Source organism: Oreochromis niloticus, linkage group LG13 (genome assembly GCF_001858045.2).
Source record: "Oreochromis niloticus isolate F11D_XX linkage group LG13, O_niloticus_UMD_NMBU, whole genome shotgun sequence".
NCBI lineage: Eukaryota > Metazoa > Chordata > Actinopteri > Cichliformes > Cichlidae > Oreochromis > Oreochromis niloticus.
The window spans coordinates 20,813,506-20,835,345 of NC_031978.2; the positions used below are offsets into that span (position 1 = coordinate 20,813,506).

General features: G+C 40.3%; 2 protein-coding genes across 8 annotated transcripts; both read right to left on the reverse strand.

Moving 5' to 3' along the window:
• Window positions 1-1,979: 1,979 nt before the first annotated feature.
• On the reverse strand, window positions 1,980-7,744 carry agpat4 (1-acylglycerol-3-phosphate O-acyltransferase 4 (lysophosphatidic acid acyltransferase, delta)). Of its 2 annotated transcripts, XM_005474043.4 has the most exons (10): window positions 7,429-7,744; window positions 5,452-5,632; window positions 5,052-5,221; window positions 4,805-4,966; window positions 4,534-4,687; window positions 4,295-4,397; window positions 4,141-4,216; window positions 3,125-3,323; window positions 2,999-3,020; window positions 1,980-2,467 (listed from the first exon to the last, which is right to left on the reverse strand). In XM_005474043.4, the coding sequence occupies exons 2-10, from the start codon at window positions 5,627-5,629 to the stop codon at window positions 2,431-2,433; spliced, it is 1,101 nt and encodes a 366-aa protein (XP_005474100.1). In that variant the 5' UTR covers window positions 5,630-5,632; window positions 7,429-7,744; the 3' UTR covers window positions 1,980-2,430. The 2 variants fall into 2 exon arrangements, with proteins under 2 accessions (XP_005474100.1, XP_003441050.1); XM_003441002.5 differs by lacking the exon at window positions 2,999-3,020 and having other exon boundaries at window positions 7,429-7,742.
• Window positions 7,745-12,243: 4,499 nt separating this feature from the next.
• LOC109204801 (uncharacterized) lies at window positions 12,244-21,543 on the reverse strand. 6 transcript variants are annotated; one of them, XM_019366642.2, is made up of 3 exons: window positions 20,573-21,543; window positions 15,777-17,450; window positions 12,244-15,449 (listed from the first exon to the last, which is right to left on the reverse strand). In XM_019366642.2, exons 1-3 carry the CDS (start codon window positions 21,067-21,069, stop codon window positions 14,618-14,620), a joined length of 3,003 nt encoding a protein of 1,000 aa, XP_019222187.2. In that variant the 5' UTR covers window positions 21,070-21,543; the 3' UTR covers window positions 12,244-14,617. The 6 variants fall into 6 exon arrangements, with proteins under 6 accessions (XP_019222187.2, XP_019222186.2, XP_019222185.2 ...); XM_019366641.2 differs by having other exon boundaries at window positions 12,244-14,605; window positions 14,798-17,450; XM_019366640.2 differs by having other exon boundaries at window positions 12,244-12,454; window positions 14,732-17,450.
• Window positions 21,544-21,840: the final 297 nt, after the last annotated feature.

Genomic DNA, 21,840 nt, shown 5'->3' on the forward strand with positions numbered 1-21,840 from the left:
TAAATTATCTGCAGCAGATGGACAGTTTCTGATAGTCATGTCCTTAAAAATAAGAAAAAATTCAATAATTTACAGTTTATGGTTTCTCAAAAGAAAAAAAATGATATGGTTGTTGTGTCAAATTACACAGCAGTTCTTGTGTAATACTGTAATTGTGAAAGTCAGTGGTGAACGGACCTTAATATTAATGAACCAGTGTGCGATGGACTTGACACATGACTGAACAAAAGGCAGAAACATCCAAAGATGAGCTTCAAGAAGCCTGGAGAACTATTCCTGAAGACTGCTTAAAGAAATTAGAAGAAAGCTTGCATAAGAGAGTTCAGGCAGTGTTTAAGAATAAAGGTGGTAATGCCAAATATTGACTTTCCTGCTTGCTGGAGTTGTGCAAACTCTGTTTTTACCTTATATACTGTGTTTCCACAAATGTTGGAAAATGATTCAGTACAGTGCTGCACACATTCCTTATTTTTTTAGTTAAATATACAGAAATTAGGATATCTTATCTTTTGATTAAGAGTTAATCAGAAAACAACCTATATCTATGCTGTGAAATTTTCTGAGGATTTCTTCCAGGTTAAGATTAGAATTTAATAGTTTAACTACATGTTTTACATATTGTGTAAATGGAAAATGGGTTTACATTATGATGAATCACTACTGGACTGTGGGCACGTTTGTTTGCATTGGAAAATGTTCTATAAACAGAGGCCTGACCTGCAAATGTGTGAACTTTAAAAGACCTGTGATGCATACAGAGCTCATGTGTTAATGTGCTTCAAGTGGCTCAAATTTATTAATTTTTTCTCAAAGGTCAAGAGGTTTACTCATCCTTTGTTTTCATTTTTACTCACCATTTCCTGTATAAAATTATTCATACTTATTTATTAATTTAACCATTGCCTACACATGTAGGTCACTTTTCCTAAAATAAACATGGAGCTGTGCAGAGATACCATCTTTCATAACATCAGCTAATATGAGGCTTGAGCTTTGAGTTTGTATCCAAACTTATTGATCCACTTGTTTCTCATATATGTCTAAATCGAGGCGTTCAGCATCAGCCTCCCTATTAATATTTTTAATTCTGTTATTGAAGATATTGATTCACTGTTTACTTATTTACATTAAACCAGCACCTGAGGACATTAGGATGAGCAGGTAAGAAATTTTAGCTTGTGTCCTGCTGGCGTGCTACCACCAGGTGTCTCTGTGGTTTGGCATTTTCTCTTTGTCTTCTTGTTGCATGATTACTTTTCCTCACTGGATGCTTGCATCACTGTTTAACAGTTTATTTTTACCATTTTCTCATTCTTTATCAGCATACGCTGAACAAAAGGTCAGGACAAGAGCTAAGGATGATGATTGTGGGCAAACAGGAGACACATGGAGTTTGAGCTTTGTCCTCTCAGACCATGCAAATCGCACCAACTTCAATTACTTTGTCACACAGCCGTAGATGGAAAGACTGCGATAGTGAATGTCAACAAAAAGTTACTGAAACTTTTGCTTTTACTGTCAACATATAAACAGGCGGAGTATATTTATGGAACTGTGCGGCACATCGATTCACTTACTGATTTATTTAGAAAAAAACGAAAGCCACACGTGTAGATTAGATGTAATTGAGGTGGTGAATCTCACTCATTACTTGAAGAATATAAACTGACTACGAGTTTCTACATTACGTCCAGTGTAGTCGCGGTTGAGACGCTGCTTTAGCATCTATTTAATGTCTTAATGCTCCAAAAATATTCTCATACTGAGAGTTAAGTCATCCTTGCCTTAGCCGAGGAGGAAATATCAACTTGAAGGCTCAGGGTGTTTTTGTTTTTTTTAACAAACTATTTGCTGGTGAAGTCCTGTTCTTTTGTCTGGATTGTAGCCAAATTCGAGCAGAAAAAAAGGCCCTGATCTTCCTCATACCATTCATTCACTACTTTTTTTTTTTTTTAAGTACAAACATCAACAAAGGCTGCTTTTTTGTGCAAAATCTTTATTTTTCTCTCACCTCCAAAATGTCATCTGTGCATTACAGTGCAATCATAGAGGTAGTCTATTTGTCTTTTGGTTGAATTCAATTTGTTTCTAGAGCAAATGTTGGTCTTGGCTATACTCAAATATACTCTGATTTTAATCTGCATTTCATCTTAGCACTCCTTCGTTTAGCCTGCTTACCAAGGTCCAGTGTCTCACACCCGTCTCCAGCCTTCCGCAGCATAGCGTTAATATAAAACTACCCTGTCTGCGCTTGCTTTGAGGCAGGTCTGCACTTGTAAATGGCAGTCTGGCAGGACTGTGTTGGTACAAGTTTTCCTGAGGGCAGTTTGCAGATTAGTAGCTGTGCAATAAAAAGAGGCAGTTTCCAGAATCCACTAGTTGTTGTTTAGAGAAATCTCCTTATTCCCATAGTTTGAGGCTCTTTTTATCTCAGTCTGGCCAATCATCCAGCGAACTCCCAGTGAAGCTGAGGGAAGAAAACCAAAACAAAACAAAAACAGGATTCAGAGAAGCTACAGCATTGTTTGAGTGAGTCACAAAGAAGTGCTGACAGGTTTTGAAATAGGACATTTTTATTTCCACAGTAAATTTCCCTTTGAATTTGGTGCTTATGCCCTTTAATTATCAAGAGTTTTTATTATGACAATTTAGCGACGTGGCTGAATCTGTCACTTTGATATGAGAAGCAAAGTGTTACAACTGTTAACATTTAGTTGCACATTAACTGGCTCTTTTAAATAACTGATAACACCTAAGCCATCTCCTCCAAGTCTGTATCAAGGCCTCTTATTTATTGTGGAAACTGCAACATGCTCTTGAAAAACCCGTGCTGTTAGAGTGATTATTTCCATTTAACATCCCAGTGAAAAAAAAAAACAAAAAACAATCAGGTGGATGACTTGATGTCTAACTTTGATATTTTAAGCACATGCCTGAATGCTGTTATGGACATGCTCCCAATACTGATAAATAAATAAAATAAAAGAGGGAGACTTACATTGGAGGTGTCAAATCTGCCGCTTTATGTAACATTTGGACAAAAAGGAGCTGGTTAAAGTGAGGGATGGGCCGTTCTAGCCATATTAGGGTGGCTTGACCTTGCCTGTGAATGGATGACACAAACCTGCAGAGCAGACAGCCACGGAAGCTATGATGGTAAATACAGATCCAGAGCTGATCAGCTGAGTAAGCAGCAGGCCTAGAGGGTACAGGAGCAGGCAGGACCAGAATAGCCAGTTGATCAAGGACCACGGTCGACGAGGAGGACTCATTATGGGGCCCGGGAAGCGCCCAGTCTTTGCGTAGTGCTCTTGAAAGCTATCCTGTTAACAAATTAATGCAAAGACAGCTCAATACCAAAACCCACAACAGGGAAGCACGGCTAAAGTTGGTTCTTTTAAAGCCACGTGGCTGCCATGTGTCTAAAAAAAAAAAAAAAAAAAAAAAAAAAACAGTAAGAGCTAAAATGGAACCAAGTGTGTACAAAGTTTAACATTCCCAAGTTCAGATTCAAGAGTTCAGTTATAAAGCGCATGGATTGAAAAGTAATTAAAAAGGTGGCATGGCAGTGAGCAAAAACCACAGATAAGCTCACCACACCTTCAAAACTGTGTATAATAATAGAGTCAATGTCATTTAACATATTGACCTATCTCCATTTGTGGTCAGCAATAAATGTTTCCTCACACTAATCTTTTACTCAAGTGCAAAAGCTTCCAGCTTTCTAATATTGTTCGTAGTCTCTGCTGGAGCTGCCTTCTTTAAATTACACCAAAATTTTTAGGTTTTCATGTGGAATTCAAATCCGAGCTGATTCCAGATCCAGGTTTTGGCTGTCTGGGCATATCTGCAAGATCAGTGGCTGGATCAAAAACTTCAAAGACACCGTTTACCAGTTCCTGCAGCACCAAAAATACCCCTACAAGAGGATGGAGCCACCCATTTATTTATAGTACTACTATTCAGTGTGAAACAGTGCATCAGCCTTCAGGGGGAAAAAAGAAGAGGTACTTATTTTAGGCTACATATTTAATCAGTATGGCTTCTATTTCAGTAATAAGAAACTGGGTGATTTAGTACCTCTACCTAACGCGTCTCTTTTGGAAATCATGCATCCATCAGAAAATTTAAGACTCTCACCTTCTCCTGGTAAAGTTTGTGGAGCCACTCAGCACACTCCTTCTCATCTTCTGGGATTAACTCTAGAGGAATTCTCCTGCATGTCACAGAGAAGAAGGTTACACCAGCACACAGGAAATGAAAAGCAACAAGTGTGTGAAACATCAGTTCCTACCTCACATATAAATCTGCGTGATATTTTTTCCCGTTAAGAAGCCCCAGCAAAGTCGGCATTTCATTGTTTCTGAAGTTCAGCGTGGAATCGTAAACAGCCGCAGCTGCACAACACAGAACACGCGGCGGTTAGTCAGCGCCACCTTTCATTTGATTTGCAAATCCACCCCCTCGCCCCATAAAACTGATCGGGTACTTTCTGGTGGCCACATTTAAATACACAGACAAAGAGACTCTCACCAGTCCCTCTGAGGCTCTGAACTGTTACCCAGAATCCTTTGGTTCTGGGCAAAAGATGATACTTTAGTTTGGGCAACCCTTTGCTTTCAGCCACCTGCATGCTGACCTGGTGCTTCTTTGGTGTGAAGCGTGTCCCCTCGCAATAAAGCAAGAACTTTTGTCAAAAAGAAAAAAAAAAAGTTGGGTGTTATATAATTATATTATAATTATCGCCACAAAAATATCACTCTCACTTCTCTTGATTCTAAAATTACCATAGACTGAAACCCACCCAGAAGTTTTCTGGGTAATCCCGCAGTTTCTGAAGACTCTCATTCACCGTCCTTCGATCTTCCTCCCACTTCCTTTTGCAGAAAACTATCTCCAAGAAGTACCACATCCACCCGATGATCGGTACATAAGCCAGCTGTTTTTTGGCTAACACTTTTGAGCTCTGGAAGTTGAGAACACATTAAAAGAACTGGAGGGAAGCATTGAATTGGGGGGTGGGTGAAGTTTTCTGGGTTACTTTCACTTACCCCAAGAACTCCAAATCTCTCACAGAAGGTCCAACCACACAGGAAGTCTATCTCAAAAGAGTGGTTGAGAACCACAATGGCGTTCTCTTTTCCATACAGTGGATAACTCTTTGGGTCAGTGTAGAGTGTGCACTCTGTCCCAGACCACCACTCCAAGGTAGCAACCATCTCTGAGGACAAAGATGCGAACAGGTACATGTGAGTAAAGGGCACCTGGATTGCTTTTGTAAAATGATGCTATGCAGTACAGAGTTCTGGGAACTCGTGCAGCAGAGGGTTATCGCAACATCACACCAACAGCACCACTGAAACCACTGAAACTAAAAGTTTCTTCTTCCCAGAAGCGGAACACACATTTACATCAGCCAGGTTGTAATGGTACAGCTAAGGTTATACATACGGCTGGAGATGCAGTAGGCCAGCCTGATGTTGATTCTGCGGGCCAGCTGCTTACTGACCAGCCACACAGGTAAAGTACAAAGCTGCAACAGGTTGATAATAAGGCCGCTGACCAGGAAGACATAGCAGATGATCAGGTGGCACAAGAACTGGGATTTTAGCAGCTGAAGAAACCCCATGTTCTGTAAAAGTTCATAAGAGGACATTTAATTACATCAGGTAACAACAATAAAATAAAATCATCACTTGTTCTTTGTTGGCTTCTGATTGCTTGTGTTTCAAAGGTAGAGAAACTATGTACAGTACTGTACTGTCCTAAAGTCTGGAACCAACCTCATTTTTTTATACTTTGCAAGTAGCCGAACCTTTTCATTTTTTTTAAAAAGAAGCTTTGAGCAACAATTCACCAGGCTTTTCAGTCCTTGTACATGACCACTTTCAAAGGAATGTTTTTGTTTTTTGCTTGTCAAGCCACTAAAAAAAGGATCCAACTCTAGAACCAGTGCCGTCTCTCTGTTTCTAGCAGCCTGTTGCAAACACATATAATTTGTTCCCATTTCTTTTGTTGAAACTATGAAACGTCAAAGATAACACCGTTTGACAGAGATAAAAATAGTATCTTTGCACCATCAAGGAGGAAAAAAAAAATCAACAAACAAACGAGGAAACTGGACTGAACCAATTGCCATATTTCTTTCAGTCCAAAAAAATAAAAATATAAAAAAAACAACAAACAAACGAGGAAACTGGACTGAACCAATTGCCAAATTTCTTTCAGTCCAAAAAAATAAAAATATAAAAAAAACAACAAACAAACGAGGAAACTGGACTGAACCAATTGCCATATTTCTTTCAGTCCAGCCCAGATCATAGTCTTTTTCTCCCTGTTTCCTTAAGAATGAAACCCACCCTCTCACTGAGATCTTTCCTCATGAGGCTTCAGTGATCAGTATCTACAGCTATCTGCAAAACATGGCAGAGGCTCTGTCATGGTCTGCATTTCCAGCAGTGGTGTTGAGATGACTTGAATTATGAAGACGGAAAAGTGGCATCAGACTTTGATCCACAATAAAGTACCATCTGGGAAGTGTCTCAATGACAGCAGCTTCAATCAACGGACTGGTCTCCCCAGAGCCTGGACCTCGACACTGAAGCAGTGTGAAATCATCCTGACTGAAAATGGAACAAAAGGCAGCCAGCATCCAAAAAATGGCTTTGGATGTCCTTCAAGAACTCTGAAGAACTATTCCCAAAGACTGCTTAAAAAAAATACAAGAAATCTTTCATAAAAGCATTCATGCTGTGTTGAAGAGTAAAGATGATCACACCAATTATCAACTTGTGTAAGTGTACCAACTCTGTTTTTGTCTCATATACTGTCTTTCCATACACAGACACATGATTCAGTATATTAGCCTATTTCCCAACTCTTTCTTTCTAATAGTTTCTTTTTTTAAACATTTTCAGAAACGTTTGAAAAAGAATAATAAAGAATAATATATCCATTCTCCACCTTTGAGGCACAAGCAACCAGGATATAAATATACAAAGGTGCAAAATATGTTATATACTATTATTAATTTGTTCCACACGAAGCCAGGCTGTGATTACAACTGTTTTCACAGTTTTTAAAACATGAATTGAGTCTGACATAAAGGATTTCTTTGAACGTTTTTATTGTCCCCCCTCTGTTGAATGGTGCCTTTGAGATGCCAGAGCCAAACAGCCAATCAGAGGGCAAGTGTTTGCTCCTACCAACACATGACCTTTTCAGGAACAGGGAAAACCGTATCACCAACTATTCATAGTCTATCCCATAACTATACAGCGGCCTTCTCTGTGTTTACTGAGTTTTCCTTAGACAAACTGTTAGGTTTGCGACTGTTTCAGAGGACAGAGAAATACTTTAAGACTGGAAAATGACCAAACTGCCTAAACACAAAGCCTATGTACACACCTTCAAACACGTGACACTTACCTTGATTCTGTATTAGCGCCTAGTGTTCCTGCCTCAGACACCTTTCTACCTTTCCAAAAAGTGCAAATGAACAAATTTAAAAGACAACCAAACACCACTATCCCTCTACGCGTCCATGCCACCTCAAGTTCGCGATGTCCCTCGTCCTTCAGCTGTTAGTGCGCAGGCCTAGAACTATGCACCACCCGACCAACTGGTGAAACTTCCCTCAGCATGAGGAACCACACCCATCCGTCAGCCAAACCTGGACCGCGGGATGAAGACATATGTGAACCTCCGCCACCTTCTAGAAACTCTGCAGACAGCCTCGCGCGAAGATCGTCTATTCTTTGTTGAACCAATCAAAACACAGGAAGGAGAAACGGCGTTATTCCCTAAATAATGAAGTGGAACATATGACTAATACAACGACAAATATGACGTAGTAATAATAGACTTCTTCTTCTCATATAGTTATTCTGTTTGATATAACCTTTGAAAAACAAAATGTTTTTAACAGAAAGTTGTACTTTATCCCAATATTTCCAACATTTCCTGGTGCGGTTACACTCTTTTTGTTTTTGGTCTCACAAACTCAGGCTGAGTGAGACCTCTTCATTTCCCTTCCAGCTCCTAATGCCAAATTTGGTCACAGGAAAAGCGGGAAGCGTGTGGGAGGCATGGGCGGCGCAACGTTTTTGTTATACACGTGATTAATTCTTCTAAAGCCCAAGAAATGTCGTAAGTCGCTTCCTTGTTTCGACTTGAGTGGGTGTGAGTAGTAGCGACGGCGAGGAGTTCTCGTGTCTTTTAATGTAGCATTTAGCAGCACACGAGTGGGCGTCCCTTGAATGCAATTGGCTGAAATCACTTTCGTTGCCACTAGCTAATGGAGTGCATGCGGCCAGCTCCCCCTGTTGGTAATGCAGTGTATGTACATAGAAGAAGTGAGTTTACTTTGAGGAACAAATCTGGACTATTTTACTGTTAAATTTAAGATTTTATTAGTTTTACAAATGATTTATATCGTTTAATCACAGGTCATAAAGGTAAAATATATCATATTTTTATGGCGAAAGTAGAGCAACTAGTCATTTTAAAATTGACCTTAACACTGACAACAACATAATAAATACATTTTAATGACTTTAATTAAATATTTTATTTTAATAAATTTATTATTGTAAAAGTAGGATGGTGCGGTGGTTAGCACTGTTGCCTCACAACAAGAAGGTTCTGGGTTTGCATCCAACATTTAACAGTTATTAAAATATATTGTAAGTTATCACCTTTTTTAAACTGCAAGTTATATCCGCAAAGTTAGACTTTGTCAGTGTCTGTTTTTTCCAGTAAGATAAAGTTATCTCACTTTATTTTTTTGTTGCAAAATGAGACTGAGGCATACCAACATTGTACCTAAAACCTGCCATAAATTTTCCCATCAGACGGAGTAAGTCTGCTACATAGGCAGTTGAATGGCTCAGGTTGGCAGTTGCATGCAGTCTTATTTCTGATAATACTGCAATTAACTGTGATAAACTAGAAAATCATACTGTATATCATAGACAGAAATTGCCTCTAGGCATGAATGTGAATGTGAATACTTATATGTCTCTCTTTGTTAATCCTGCGACGGATTGGTGACCTAACATCCTCAATATTTGGGTTCAATTCAATTCCAAGATACTTCATTCTTTTGTCCACCCACTTAAAGTTAAAGCCCGATATTAAGTTATGACTACAAGCTTGAGAAACTGGCATCACCTCTGATTTATGCCAATTAATTCATCTACGTACGGGAACAATTTGTGTTCCTTGTGACGCTGTGCGCCACGTTTACATGAGATTATTTCTACGATGGCAGATATACACATAATAATGTTGCTGTTAATCTGACTATCTGCAGTTTTTACACGCTTACATATATACATACTGTCCCTCCATTTAGAAAGACAGAGGCATCAGAGTGAACTTCTCCATTCAGCACAGACGGTCTCGCAACCTAAATCCCGACGCTGACGTCATTGTCAGTTTGGAATAAATTTAATTTTTTAAAGTTAAAATTTATGCATGCTGTATGCATTTTGTTCATTCCTAAGTTGTGAGCCTACACCAGCCAAAGTACTGTTTTTGGTTATTAACATTTGAAATGATTAAGGGACTTGAAAAGTAACACAAAATTAGCTGCCTTTTCAGAAAAACACAAAAACCTTTCAAAAGTACTTAAGGTTTGCCTAAAACCTTCTAGACTTCTGATTGGCCAACATTTCTACACGGCTAGGATTTGGCATGTTCTTGACAATGTTTGGCGTTGATATGTGGACGGAGATATTTTTCAAAACTGCACGTGTGGACGGGTTTTAAAAACAAAAACGAAAATGGAAAATCTCCAGATGTTAAACTTAATTGTCACACCTGGTAAAGCAGCAACGCTGATCATTTTATTAAAGGTGAAAGGATTTAGACAGTTTTTAACTCTCAGTGATGCCGCAGTGTTCGTTTGACTGTGGAACCTGAAGCGGACGGAGTTTTGAACCCAGATTACTCCGCGAGGCTCCTGACTACGGTAGCTGTAATCCTCCAACAATCCATCAAGCGGTGTGGCTTCGTAGCTTACCAATGTCGTACTAAAACGTTTTTTTAAAGACTCTTCAGCGCTGTGTACGACATAAAATCAGTTTGACGTCAGTAAGCACAACCAGAATTCATACATAAGTGCACCAGATTATAAGGCGCACTTTCGATTTTTGAGAAAATTAAAGGATTTGAAGTGCGTCTTATAGTGTGGAAAATACAGTACTGTTCGGCTGCCCCGCTTCAGCCATCCGCTGTTTTTTTCGGAAAATTATCCATACCTACCGCCGCGCTATGAATTCTGGGATAGGTTGGGCCACGAAGGATACACCCGACGCATCCTTCAAATTCAGGGAAATGAAGAACCATTTCTCGGCCGCATTTGGAGCAGCCTTGGAATTGGGACAGCCTTCGTCGCGTTGCTGTGACGCAATCAGCCTTCAAAGGGGGCGTTGAAGGATGCAGATCCTGAATTGGGATACAGCCATTGTGTACGTTAACGACGCGACAGCAAGCAGTGAATGACACTGGACTAAAATACAGAGTGGAGTAATCAGGGAACAGGAGACAGGAGGAAAACACAGCTGGAACAAATTAAGCAGGACGAGACAAGGGAGGCAAAACTAGACACACTAACACAGCACAAAGTAAAACAGGAAATATGACACGTACGCACAGACACGGACTCAGAAACGAGAGTAACATAGCGACATCACAGACGTGGCAACAGAGGAAATTTAGAGACAGGGGACCAAGACAGGCACATACTAGACACTGAAAAGAGGGGACACGTAACCAAAAGCTAAGAACTGAAACACACAGAGCAAGGACGAACTAGAGTGTTAGAGATGCAAAACAGAAACCAAAACTATAAACAACAATAATCAAATCATACATTTACTAGTACCGTGACATGTAAGCTTTTGTCTCACTCTGCAAGTATGCATATCTGCCCAGGGTTTCTAAAACATCTACTTCTTACACTGCATGATTGAGGCTTACACAAATACTTTCATCAGGAGTCAGGATCACTTAATGATGTTGTTAAAGTTACCTTTGCAACAGTTTGTTTAGTCACTGTTAATAAAGCTGAGACTCTTGGAAATGTAATTTTTCTCAGCATTTAATGATGTCACTGTGTTCTCACACATGGCTTTTATTCCCCTTTATTAATCAAGCATAATATTTAAAAAGATGGAAAGAGATACGTGTTATAGATTATTTTTGATGTAAAGTGTCATAATTTGATGTAGTGTGTGTATTTTCTAGAACTAGCTGTTTCGGTTGGCTGGTGAGCTAGGGCTCTTCAACAATCAGACAGCTGTCATTTGGTCAGCTGGCCTGATAGGTTATTGTCGTCAACCCCAGCACAGGTCTGGCAGCGTGGACACCCAACTATTAGCCCTTTTCCATGACCTACTCAGATCAGTAGGATTTTAAGGGATTTTCATTAGGTGGTAGTACCTGGTACCAGGCACTGTGTTAGTACTTACTCGGCCGGTGCTCCAAATGATCTGAGACTGCATACCACCGATTGGCCAATTGGTTGCGTCACTCGAGTCATGAGAGCGTCTCCTTCACGAAATTCTAAACCGCCATTTTTGAAACCCAGCAACTAGGGAGATGGCTACACAAAAAACACCCTGATCTCCAAGTTTGACAAACCATACAGTGATCAGCTGGTGTACCAATGTCACAATGTCCTCCTTTGTTGCGCCATTCATGTATCATACAAATGACATCACGGGACATTCATGCATCTGGTAAAAGGCTGAGGAGCAGCACTGGTGGCTGCCAGTATTTTTTTTTAATTATCTTACACTAAAAAGGAATTAAAAAACATTAAAAGATATATTTTATAAAAAAAATTAAGGCAAATGATTTAACTGAGAATATCCTTGAATGAACTTTTATATCCAAATTAAGATCTTTCTTGCATGAAAACACTGGTACCTGTTATCCATTTCAAACCTACTGACTCATCTTAATACAGGGGAGCTTAAATAAAGCAGAATTTAAGTTATTCAGCTTTTATTAGTTGCTTCTAAAACTTAATTTTCATTAGAAATATTTCTGAACAACACAGAAATTGATTATGACCCTGAAGCAAACTGAATTTATTTAAAAAGTTTCTCCAGGTGGAAAATAATATCCTGTCAAATCCCCTAATTCTTGGAGGGAAAGACTTGGACACTACAGCTTTAGACCAACTAATTTCTATATTTGACCTGTTTAATAAAGTGACAAGCAGACATGTAAAAATCCAATTGATTGTGTTTATTGATTTTAAAACGTCCAACTCTGTTGGTGGTGTTTTATTAATTTTGTGTGTTTGAATCCAAATAGAAATTTCTTCACTCAAAGGTGAAGAAACAGGAATTCTTCTTTTGGCTTCTTGAAAAACTGCCATAATTCAGTCTATTGCTCAGTAAAAGGTTTCAGCTGTGACCTTTTCAAAGAGTTGATAGAGCATGTGGAACATAAAGATCACAGTGTAAGCTGCCACAGTAATTCTCAATGTTGCCCAGGTTGTAGCTGCCTCAATTAGTTGTCCAATCTGAATTTTTCTTCTGGCTGCTTGAATTACTGCCAGAATCCAGTCTATTGGCCAGTAAACAATTGTCCGAAATGCAGCTGCGATGCTCACAAAGAGTTGATAGAGCATGTGAAACATAAAGATCACAGTGAAAGCAGCTACTGTAATTTGCAATGTTGCCCAATGCGTCGCTGTCCCAGTGTATTGCCTCATAAGATTTTTTCTTCTGGCTTCTTGAGAAATTGCCAGAATCCTGTTTGTTGCCCAGTAAACAGTTGTCTGAAATGCAGCTGCGATGTTCACAAAGAGTTGATAGAGGATGTGGAACATAATGATCACAGTGAAAGCTGCTATTGTAATTTTCAATGTTGGCCACAGTGTAGCTGTCCCAATTTGTTGTCCCAATAGAATTTTTCTTCTGGCTTCTTGAAAAACTGCCAGAACCCAATCGGATGCCCAGCAAGCGGTTGTCTGAAATGGACCTGCTGGGGTCTCAAAGAGTGGATAGAACATGTAGAACATGAAAATCACAGTGAAAGCAGCCACTGTAAATCTCAAAGGTGCACACATTGTAGCTGCCTCATTTTGTTGTTGCATCTGAAATTTTCTTCTGGCTTCTTGAAAAATGACCAGAATCCTGTCTCTTGCCCAATAAAAGGTCCTGACAAATGGGGCTGCGATGTTCTTAAAGACTTGATACAACATGTAGAACATATAGATCACAATCATAATTGGAGCTGTAATTGTGGTTCCGAGCCATGTTATAGCAGCCTCAGCTCTTCTTCTGGCGGCTTGAAAACCAGCCCCAATGCTGTGTGGTGTGCTGTAAATAAACCCATTCTGTGTTTCAGGAATTTCCACATTCTCCCAGGCCATGTCATTCATGGACCAGTAACCAGTGTAGGAAGAATCGGGTTGGGGTTCTGATTTTTCTTCTAGTTCATCTTTAAAACTTTCACTGGCAGGTTTCAATGTATGAGTCACAGAAGTGGACTGAATTTCACTCAAATGCGAGGTGCCATGGTCATATGGCTTATCAGTAAGACAAGGAAGCATATCATTAGATACAGTTCCTCGTCTAGCCGTGGAATAAATAATTGTCGATCTCTCGTGGCTCCAGTAAACTGAGAAGTCATCGTCAGTTGTTGTTCTACTAGCAGAAACAACAGTGACAGTTTTTTCCTGGGCCCAGTAAATTGATGCCATTCTTGCTTGACCCATGCTGTCAAAAGGTTTGGTCTTCTCTGAACCCAGGAATTCAATATTTAGCCATTCTCTCTTATTTAGGGCATAAATACTTCTTACAGTTAGCCGTGGGGGTGCACAGGGAGAAAGCCTGAGCTCTGAAATGGCAGAATCCTTTCTTCTGTGCTCAGGTTTCTCTTGCACCATTTCACTGCAAGAGCGCAAACCAATGGAACTGGGTCCATGACTCTCATAAGTCACTTCATCATCATCGTCGCTTCTCACATTTTTTTCTGTCTGAGCCGATGCCTGCGCAGATGTATATCGTTGCAGAGCTTTTTCAGCTATATATGATGCAATATGTGGAAAAATATTTTCCACATTCTCCCAGGCCATGTCATTCATGGACCAATAGCCAGTGTTGGAAGAATCGGGTTGGGTTTCTGATTTTTCTTCTGGTTCATCTTTAAAACTTTCACTGGCAAGTTTCAATGTATGAGTCACAGAAGTGGACTGAATTTCACTCAAATGCGAGGTGACATGGTCATATGGCTTATCAGTAAGACAAGGAAGCATATCATTAGATACAGTTCCTCGTCTAGCCGTGGAATAAATAATTGTCGATCTCTCGTGGCTCCAGTAAACTGAGAAGTCATCATCAGTTGAAGAGTGAAATCTTGGGTATTGTTGATGTTATAGCTGCACAAATTTGTTATCCAATCTGAATTCTTCTTTTGGCTTCTTGAAAAACTGCCATAATTCAGTCTATTGCTCAGTAAAAAGTTTCAGCTGTGACCTTCTCAAAGAGTTGATAGAACATGTGGAACATAAAGATCACAGTGTAAGCTGCCACAGTAATTCTCAACGTTGCCCAGGTTGTAGTTGTACCCAGGTTGCCCAGGCCTCAATTAGTTGTTAAATCTGAATTTTTCTTCGGGCTGCTTGAACCACTGCCAGAATCCAGTCTATTGACCAGTAAACAATTGTGCGAAATGCAGCTGCGACATCCACAAAGAGTTGATAGAGGATGTGGAACATAAAGATCACAGTGTAAGCTGCCACAGTAATTCTCAATGTTGCCCAGGTTGTAGCTGCCTCAATTAGTTGTCCAATCTGAATTTTTCTTCTGGCTGCTTGAATTACTGCCAGAATCCAGTCTATTGGCCAGTAAACAATTGTCCGAAATGCAGCTGCGATGCTCACAAAGAGTTGATAGAGCATGTGGAACATAAAGATCACAGTGAAAGCTGCTACTGTAATTTGCAATGTTGCCCAGGTTTTAGCTGCCTCGATTACTTGTCCAATTCGACTTTTTCTTCTGGCAGCTGTGACCTTCTCAAAGAGTTGATTGAACATGTGGAACATAAAGATCACAGTGTAAGCTGCCACAGTAATTCTCAATGTTGCCCAGGTTGTAGCTGCCTCAATTAGTTGTCCAATCTGAATTTTTCTTCTGGCTGCTTGAATTACTGCCAGAATCCAGTCTATTGGCCAGTAAACAATTGTCCGAAATGCAGCTGCGATGCTCACAAAGAGTTGATAGAGCATGTGGAACATAAAGATCACAGTGAAAGCTGCCACAGTAATTCTCAATGTTGCCCAGGTTGTAGCTGCCTCAATTAGTTGTCCAATCTGAATTTTTCTTCTGGCTGCTTGAATTACTGCCAGAATCCAGTCTATTGGCCAGTAAACAATTGTCCGAAATGCAGCTGCGATGCTCACAAAGAGTTGATAGAGCATGTGGAACATAAAGATCACAGTGAAAGCTGCTACTGTAATTTGCAATGTTGCCCAGGTTTTAGCTGCCTCGATTACTTGTCCAATTCGACTTTTTCTTCTGGCAGCTGTGACCTTCTCAAAGAGTTGATTGAACATGTGGAACATAAAGATCACAGTGTAAGCTGCCACAGTAATTCTCAATGTTGCCCAGGTTGTAGCTGCCTCAATTAGTTGTCCAATCTGAATTTTTCTTCTGGCTGCTTGAATTACTGCCAGAATCCAGTCTATTGGCCAGTAAACAATTGTCCGAAATGCAGCTGCGATGCTCACAAAGAGTTGATAGAGCATGTGGAACATAAAGATCACAGTGAAAGCAGCTACTGTAATTTGCAATGTTGCCCACTGCGTCACTGTCCCAGTGTATTGCCTCATAAGATTTTTTCTTTTGGCTTCTTGAGAAATTGCCAGAATCCTGTTTGTTGCCCAGTAAACAGTTGTCTGAAATGCAGCTGCGATGTTCACAAAGAGTTGATAGAGGATGTGGAACATAATGATCACAGTGAAAGCTGCTATTGTAATTTTCAATGTTGGCCACAGTGTAGCTGTCCTAATTTGTTGTCCCAATAGAATTTTTCTTCTGGCTTCTTGAAAAACTGCCAGAACCCAGTCGGATGCCCAGCAAGCGGTTGTCTGAAATGGACCTGCTGGGGTCTCAAAGAGTGGATAGAACATGTAGAACATGAAAATCACAGTGAAAGCAGCCACTGTAAATCTCAAAGGTGCACACATTGTAGCTGCCTCATTTTGTTGTTGCATCTGAAATTTTCTTCTGGCTTCTTGAAAAATGACCAGAATCCTGTCTCTTGCCCAATAAAAGGTCCTGACAAATGGGGCTGCGATGTTCTTAAAGACTTGATACAACATGTAGAACATATAGATCACAATCATAATTGGAGCTGTAATTGTGGTTCCGAGCCATGTTATAGCAGCCTCAGCTCTTCTTCTGGCGGCTTGAAAACCAGCCCCAATGCTGTGTGGTGTGCTGTAAATAAACCCATTCTGTGTTTCAGGAATTTCCACATTCTCCCAGGCCATGTCATTCATGGACCAGTAACCAGTGTTGGAAGAATCGGGTTGGGGTTCTGATTTTTCTTCTAGTTCATCTTTAAAACTTTCACTGGCAGGTTTCAATGTATGAGTCACAGAAGTGGACTGAATTTCACTCAAATGCGAGGTGCCATGGTCATATGGCTTATCAGTAAGACAAGGAAGCATATCATTAGATACAGTTCCTCGTCTAGCCGTGGAATAAATAATTGTCGATCTCTCGTGGCTCCAGTAAACTGAGAAGTCATCGTCAGTTGTTGTTCTACTAGTAGAAACAACAGTGACAGTTTTTTCCTGGGCCCAGTAAATTGATGCCATTCTTGCTTGACCCATGCTGTCAAAAGGTTTGGTCTTCTCTGAACCCAGGAATTCAATATTTAGCCATTCTCTCTTATTTAGGGCATAAATACTTCTTACAGTTAGCCGTGGGGGTGCACAGGGAGAAAGCCTGAGCTCTGAAATGGCAGAATCCTTTCTTCTGTGCTCAGGTTTCTCTTGCACCATTTCACTGCAAGAGCGCAAACCAATGGAACTGGGTCCATGACTCTCATAAGTCACTTCATCATCATCGTTGCTTCTCACATTTTTTTCTGTCTGAGCCGATGCCTGCGCAGATGTATATTGTTGCAGAGCTTTTTCAGCTATATATGATGCAATATGTGGAAAAATATTTTCCACATTCTCCCAGGCCATGTCATTCATGGACCAATAGCCAGTGTTGGAAGAATCGGGTTGGGTTTCTGATTTTTCTTCTGGTTCATCTTTAAAACTTTCACTGGCAAGTTTCAATGTATGAGTCACAGAAGTGGACTGAATTTCACTCAAATGCGAGGTGACATGGTCATATGGCTTATCAGTAAGACAAGGAAGCATATCATTAGATACAGTTCCTCGTCTAGCCGTGGAATAAATAATTGTCGATCTCTCGTGGCTCCAGTAAACTGAGAAGTCATCATCAGTTGAAGAGTGAAATCTTGGGTATTGTTGATGTTATAGCTGCACAAATTTGTTATCCAATCTGAATTCTTCTTTTGGCTTCTTGAAAAACTGCCATAATTCAGTCTATTGCTCAGTAAAAAGTTTCAGCTGTGACCTTCTCAAAGAGTTGATAGAACATGTGGAACATAAAGATCACAGTGTAAGCTGCCACAGTAATTCTCAACGTTGCCCAGGTTGTAGTTGTACCCAGGTTGCCCAGGCCTCAATTAGTTGTTAAATCTGAATTTTTCTTCGGGCTGCTTGAACCACTGCCAGAATCCAGTCTATTGACCAGTAAACAATTGTGCGAAATGCAGCTGCGACATCCACAAAGAGTTGATAGAGGATGTGGAACATAAAGATCACAGTGTAAGCTGCCACAGTAATTCTCAATGTTGCCCAGGTTGTAGCTGCCTCAATTAGTTGTCCAATCTGAATTTTTCTTCTGGCTGCTTGAATTACTGCCAGAATCCAGTCTATTGGCCAGTAAACAATTGTCCGAAATGCAGCTGCGATGCTCACAAAGAGTTGATAGAGCATGTGGAACATAAAGATCACAGTGAAAGCTGCTACTGTAATTTGCAATGTTGCCCAGGTTTTAGCTGCCTCGATTACTTGTCCAATTCGACTTTTTCTTCTGGCAGCTGTGACCTTCTCAAAGAGTTGATTGAACATGTGGAACATAAAGATCACAGTGTAAGCTGCCACAGTAATTCTCAATGTTGCCCAGGTTGTAGCTGCCTCAATTAGTTGTCCAATCTGAATTTTTCTTCTGGCTGCTTGAATTACTGCCAGAATCAAGGCTATTGGCCAGTAAACAATTGTCCGAAATGCAGCTGCGATGCTCACAAAGAGTTGATAGAGCATGTGGAACATAAAGATCACAGTGAAAGCTGCCACAGTAATTCTCAATGTTGCCCAGGTTGTAGCTGCCTCAATTAGTTGTCCAATCTGAATTTTTCTTCTGGCTGCTTGAATTACTGCCAGAATCCAGTCTATTGGCCAGTAAATAATTGTCCGAAATGCAGCTGCGATGCTCACAAAGAGTTGATAGAGCATGTGGAACATAAAGATCACAGTGAAAGCTGCTACTGTAATTTGCAATGTTGCCCAGGTTTTAGCTGCCTCGATTACTTGTCCAATTCGACTTTTTCTTCTGGCAGCTGTGACCTTCTCAAAGAGTTGATTGAACATGTGGAACATAAAGATCACAGTGTAAGCTGCCACAGTAATTCTCAATGTTGCCCAGGTTGTAGCTGCCTCAATTAGTTGTCCAATCTGAATTTTCTTCTGGCTGCTTGAATTACTGCCAGAATCCAGTCTATTGGCCAGTAAACAATTGTCCGAAATGCAGCTGCGATGCTCACAAAGAGTTGATAGAGCATGTGGAACATAAAGATCACAGTGAAAGCAGCTACTGTAATTTGCAATGTTGCCCACTGCGTCACTGTCCCAGTGTATTGCCTCATAAGATTTTTTCTTTTGGCTTCTTGAGAAATTGCCAGAATCCTGTTTGTTGCCCAGTAAACAGTTGTCTGAAATGCAGCTGCGATGTTCACAAAGAGTTGATAGAGGATGTGGAACATAATGATCACAGTGAAAGCTGCTATTGTAATTTTCAATGTTGGCCACAGTGTAGCTGTCCTAATTTGTTGTCCCAATAGAATTTTTCTTCTGGCTTCTTGAAAAACTGCCAGAACCCAGTCGGATGCCCAGCAAGCGGTTGTCTGAAATGGACCTGCTGGGGTCTCAAAGAGTGGATAGAACATGTAGAACATGAAAATCACAGTGAAAGCAGCCACTGTAAATCTCAAAGGTGCACACATTGTAGCTGCCTCATTTTGTTGTTGCATCTGAAATTTTCTTCTGGCTTCTTGAAAAATGACCAGAATCCTGTCTCTTGCCCAATAAAAGGTCCTGACAAATGGGGCTGCGATGTTCTTAAAGACTTGATACAACATGTAGAACATATAGATCACAATCATAATTGGAGCTGTAATTGTGGTTCCGAGCCATGTTATAGCAGCCTCAGCTCTTCTTCTGGCGGCTTGAAAACCAGCCCCAATGCTGTGTGGTGTGCTGTAAATAAACCCATTCTGTGTTTCAGGAATTTCCACATTCTCCCAGGCCATGTCATTCATGGACCAGTAACCAGTGTAGGAAGAATCAGGTTGGGGTTCTGATTTTTCTTCTAGTTCATCTTTAAAACTTTCACTGGCAGGTTTCAATGTATGAGTCACAGAAGTGGACTGAATTTCACTCAAATGCGAGGTGCCATGGTCATATGGCTTATCAGTAAGACAAGGAAGCATATCATTAGATACAGTTCCTCGTCTAGCCGTGGAATAAATAATTGTCGATCTCTCGTGGCTCCAGTAAACTGAGAAGTCATCGTCAGTTGTTGTTCTACTAGTAGAAACAACAGTGACAGTTTTTTCCTGGGCCCAGTAAATTGATGCCATTCTTGCTTGACCCATGCTGTCAAAAGGTTTGGTCTTCTCTGAACCCAGGAATTCAATATTTAGCCATTCTCTCTTATTTAGGGCATAAATACTTCTTACAGTTAGCCGTGGGGGTGCACAGGGAGAAAGCCTGAGCTCTGAAATGGCAGAATCCTTTCTTCTGTGCTCAGGTTTCTCTTGCACCATTTCACTGCAAGAGCGCAAACCAATGGAACTGGGTCCATGACTCTCATAAGTCACTTCATCATCATCGTTGCTTCTCACATTTTTTTCTGTCTGAGCCGATGCCTGCGCAGATGTATATTGTTGCAGAGCTTTTTCAGCTATATATGATGCAATATGTGGAAAAATATTTTCCACATTCTCCCAGGCCATGTCATTCATGGACCAATAGCCAGTGTTGGAAGAATCGGGTTGGGTTTCTGATTTTTCTTCTGGTTCATCTTTAAAACTTTCACTGGCAAGTTTCAATGTATGAGTCACAGAAGTGGACTGAATTTCACTCAAATGCGAGGTGACATGGTCATATGGCTTATCAGTAAGACAAGGAAGCATATCATTAGATACAGTTCCTCGTCTAGCCGTGGAATAAATAATTGTCAATCTCTCGTGGCTCCAGTAAACTGAGAAGTCATCGTCAGTTGTTGTTCTACTAGTAGAAACAACAGTGACAGTTTTTTCCTGGGCCCAGTAAATTGATGCCATTCTTGCTTGACCCATGCTGTCAAAAGGTTTGGTCTTCTCTGAACCCAGGAATTCAATATTTAGCCATTCTCTCTTATTTAGGGCATAAATACTTCTTACAGTTAGCCGTGGGGGTGCACAGGGAGAAAGCTTGAGCTCTGAAATGGCAGAATCCTTTCTTCTGTGCTCAGGTTTCTCTTGCGCCATTTCACTACAAGAGTGAAAACCAATGGAACTGGGTCCATGACTCTCATAAGTCACTTCATCATCATCGTTGCTTCTCACATTTTTTTCTGTCTGAGCCGATGCCTGCGCAGATGTATATCGTTGCAGAGCTTTTTTAGCTATATATGATGCAACTTGTGGAAAAATATTTTCCACAACATATGTGAGAGCCACACCAAAAATAGTGTCCATGTTTGCAGAGCAAATGGGTTTAAATAAAGCCAGTGGTTGTGCAGTGGCTGAAAGCCACTTGCTCCACTTACTGTTGGAATCTCTAGTTGGACTGCTGTTAGTTCTGATTGCAATTAAAAGTATTTCTTGTCGTCCTCTGGAGCTTGAATAAAGTCCAAGGTGAAGAAAAGGAGGTAAATATACGCCAAACTGTGCATTTGCTTTGAAAGCAGCAGGAAGGAATGATGAGACTGGAACTTGTTTGGGCTATTTATGCTTATAGGGACATCAAAGGGACAAACAGATGATGACATCACACAGGGTCAAAGCATGCACATGCAACATTCCGTGGCTTTAATCCAGAGAGAGAGAAAAACTAAAACCTTCATGTTTATGAAGTAGTTACATATGAGAGTTTGTGTTGCCAGTATTTAGGTTTGTTTTTATTTTTTTATTATACCAGTGATGGTCTCAAAGCTTCTGGTTCTATTGTGCCATAATGGTCACTTTGAAAGTGTGATGAATTTTGGATGTTTGCCTTCTCTTTACCCTTCTTTTTTTCTCATCCAATGTGCTGTACTCATCATCTCTTCTGCTCTTTCCTCCTGTGAGGAATACAGTCAGTATGTGTCAGAAAAGCCAAATTTCTAATATCTGATGTGATTATTAGGTTATTATCTCATAGATTTTTTGGACTTATTTTATACAGTGACCCAATGAAGAAATGTCAGCTATCAGAAAAGCAACATTTGAATGGACTATTTCATGCCATAATCGTATTTGACATTGTTT

Bases quoted from the DNA above. Each gene is read 5' to 3' on its own strand.
- agpat4 (XM_003441002.5), bottom strand. From the start codon at position 5,629: ATGGGGTTTCTTCAGCTGCTAAAATCCCAGTTCTTGTGCCACCTGATC. The intron at 5,222-5,451 runs GTATGTATAACC...CTTTGTCCTCAG, and splicing joins GGCCTACTGCATCTCCAGCC to AGATGGTTGCTACCTTGGAG. The intron at 3,324-4,140 runs GTGAGAGTCTTA...ATTTGTTAACAG, and splicing joins ACAAACTTTACCAGGAGAAG to GATAGCTTTCAAGAGCACTA.
- LOC109204801 (XM_025897526.1), bottom strand. From the start codon at position 21,069: ATGGACACTATTTTTGGTGTGGCTCTCACATATGTTGTGGAAAATATT. The intron at 17,451-20,572 runs ATTGACAATTAT...GAGCCACGAGAG, and splicing joins GTTTACTGGAGCCACGAGAG to ATCGACAATTATTTATTCCA.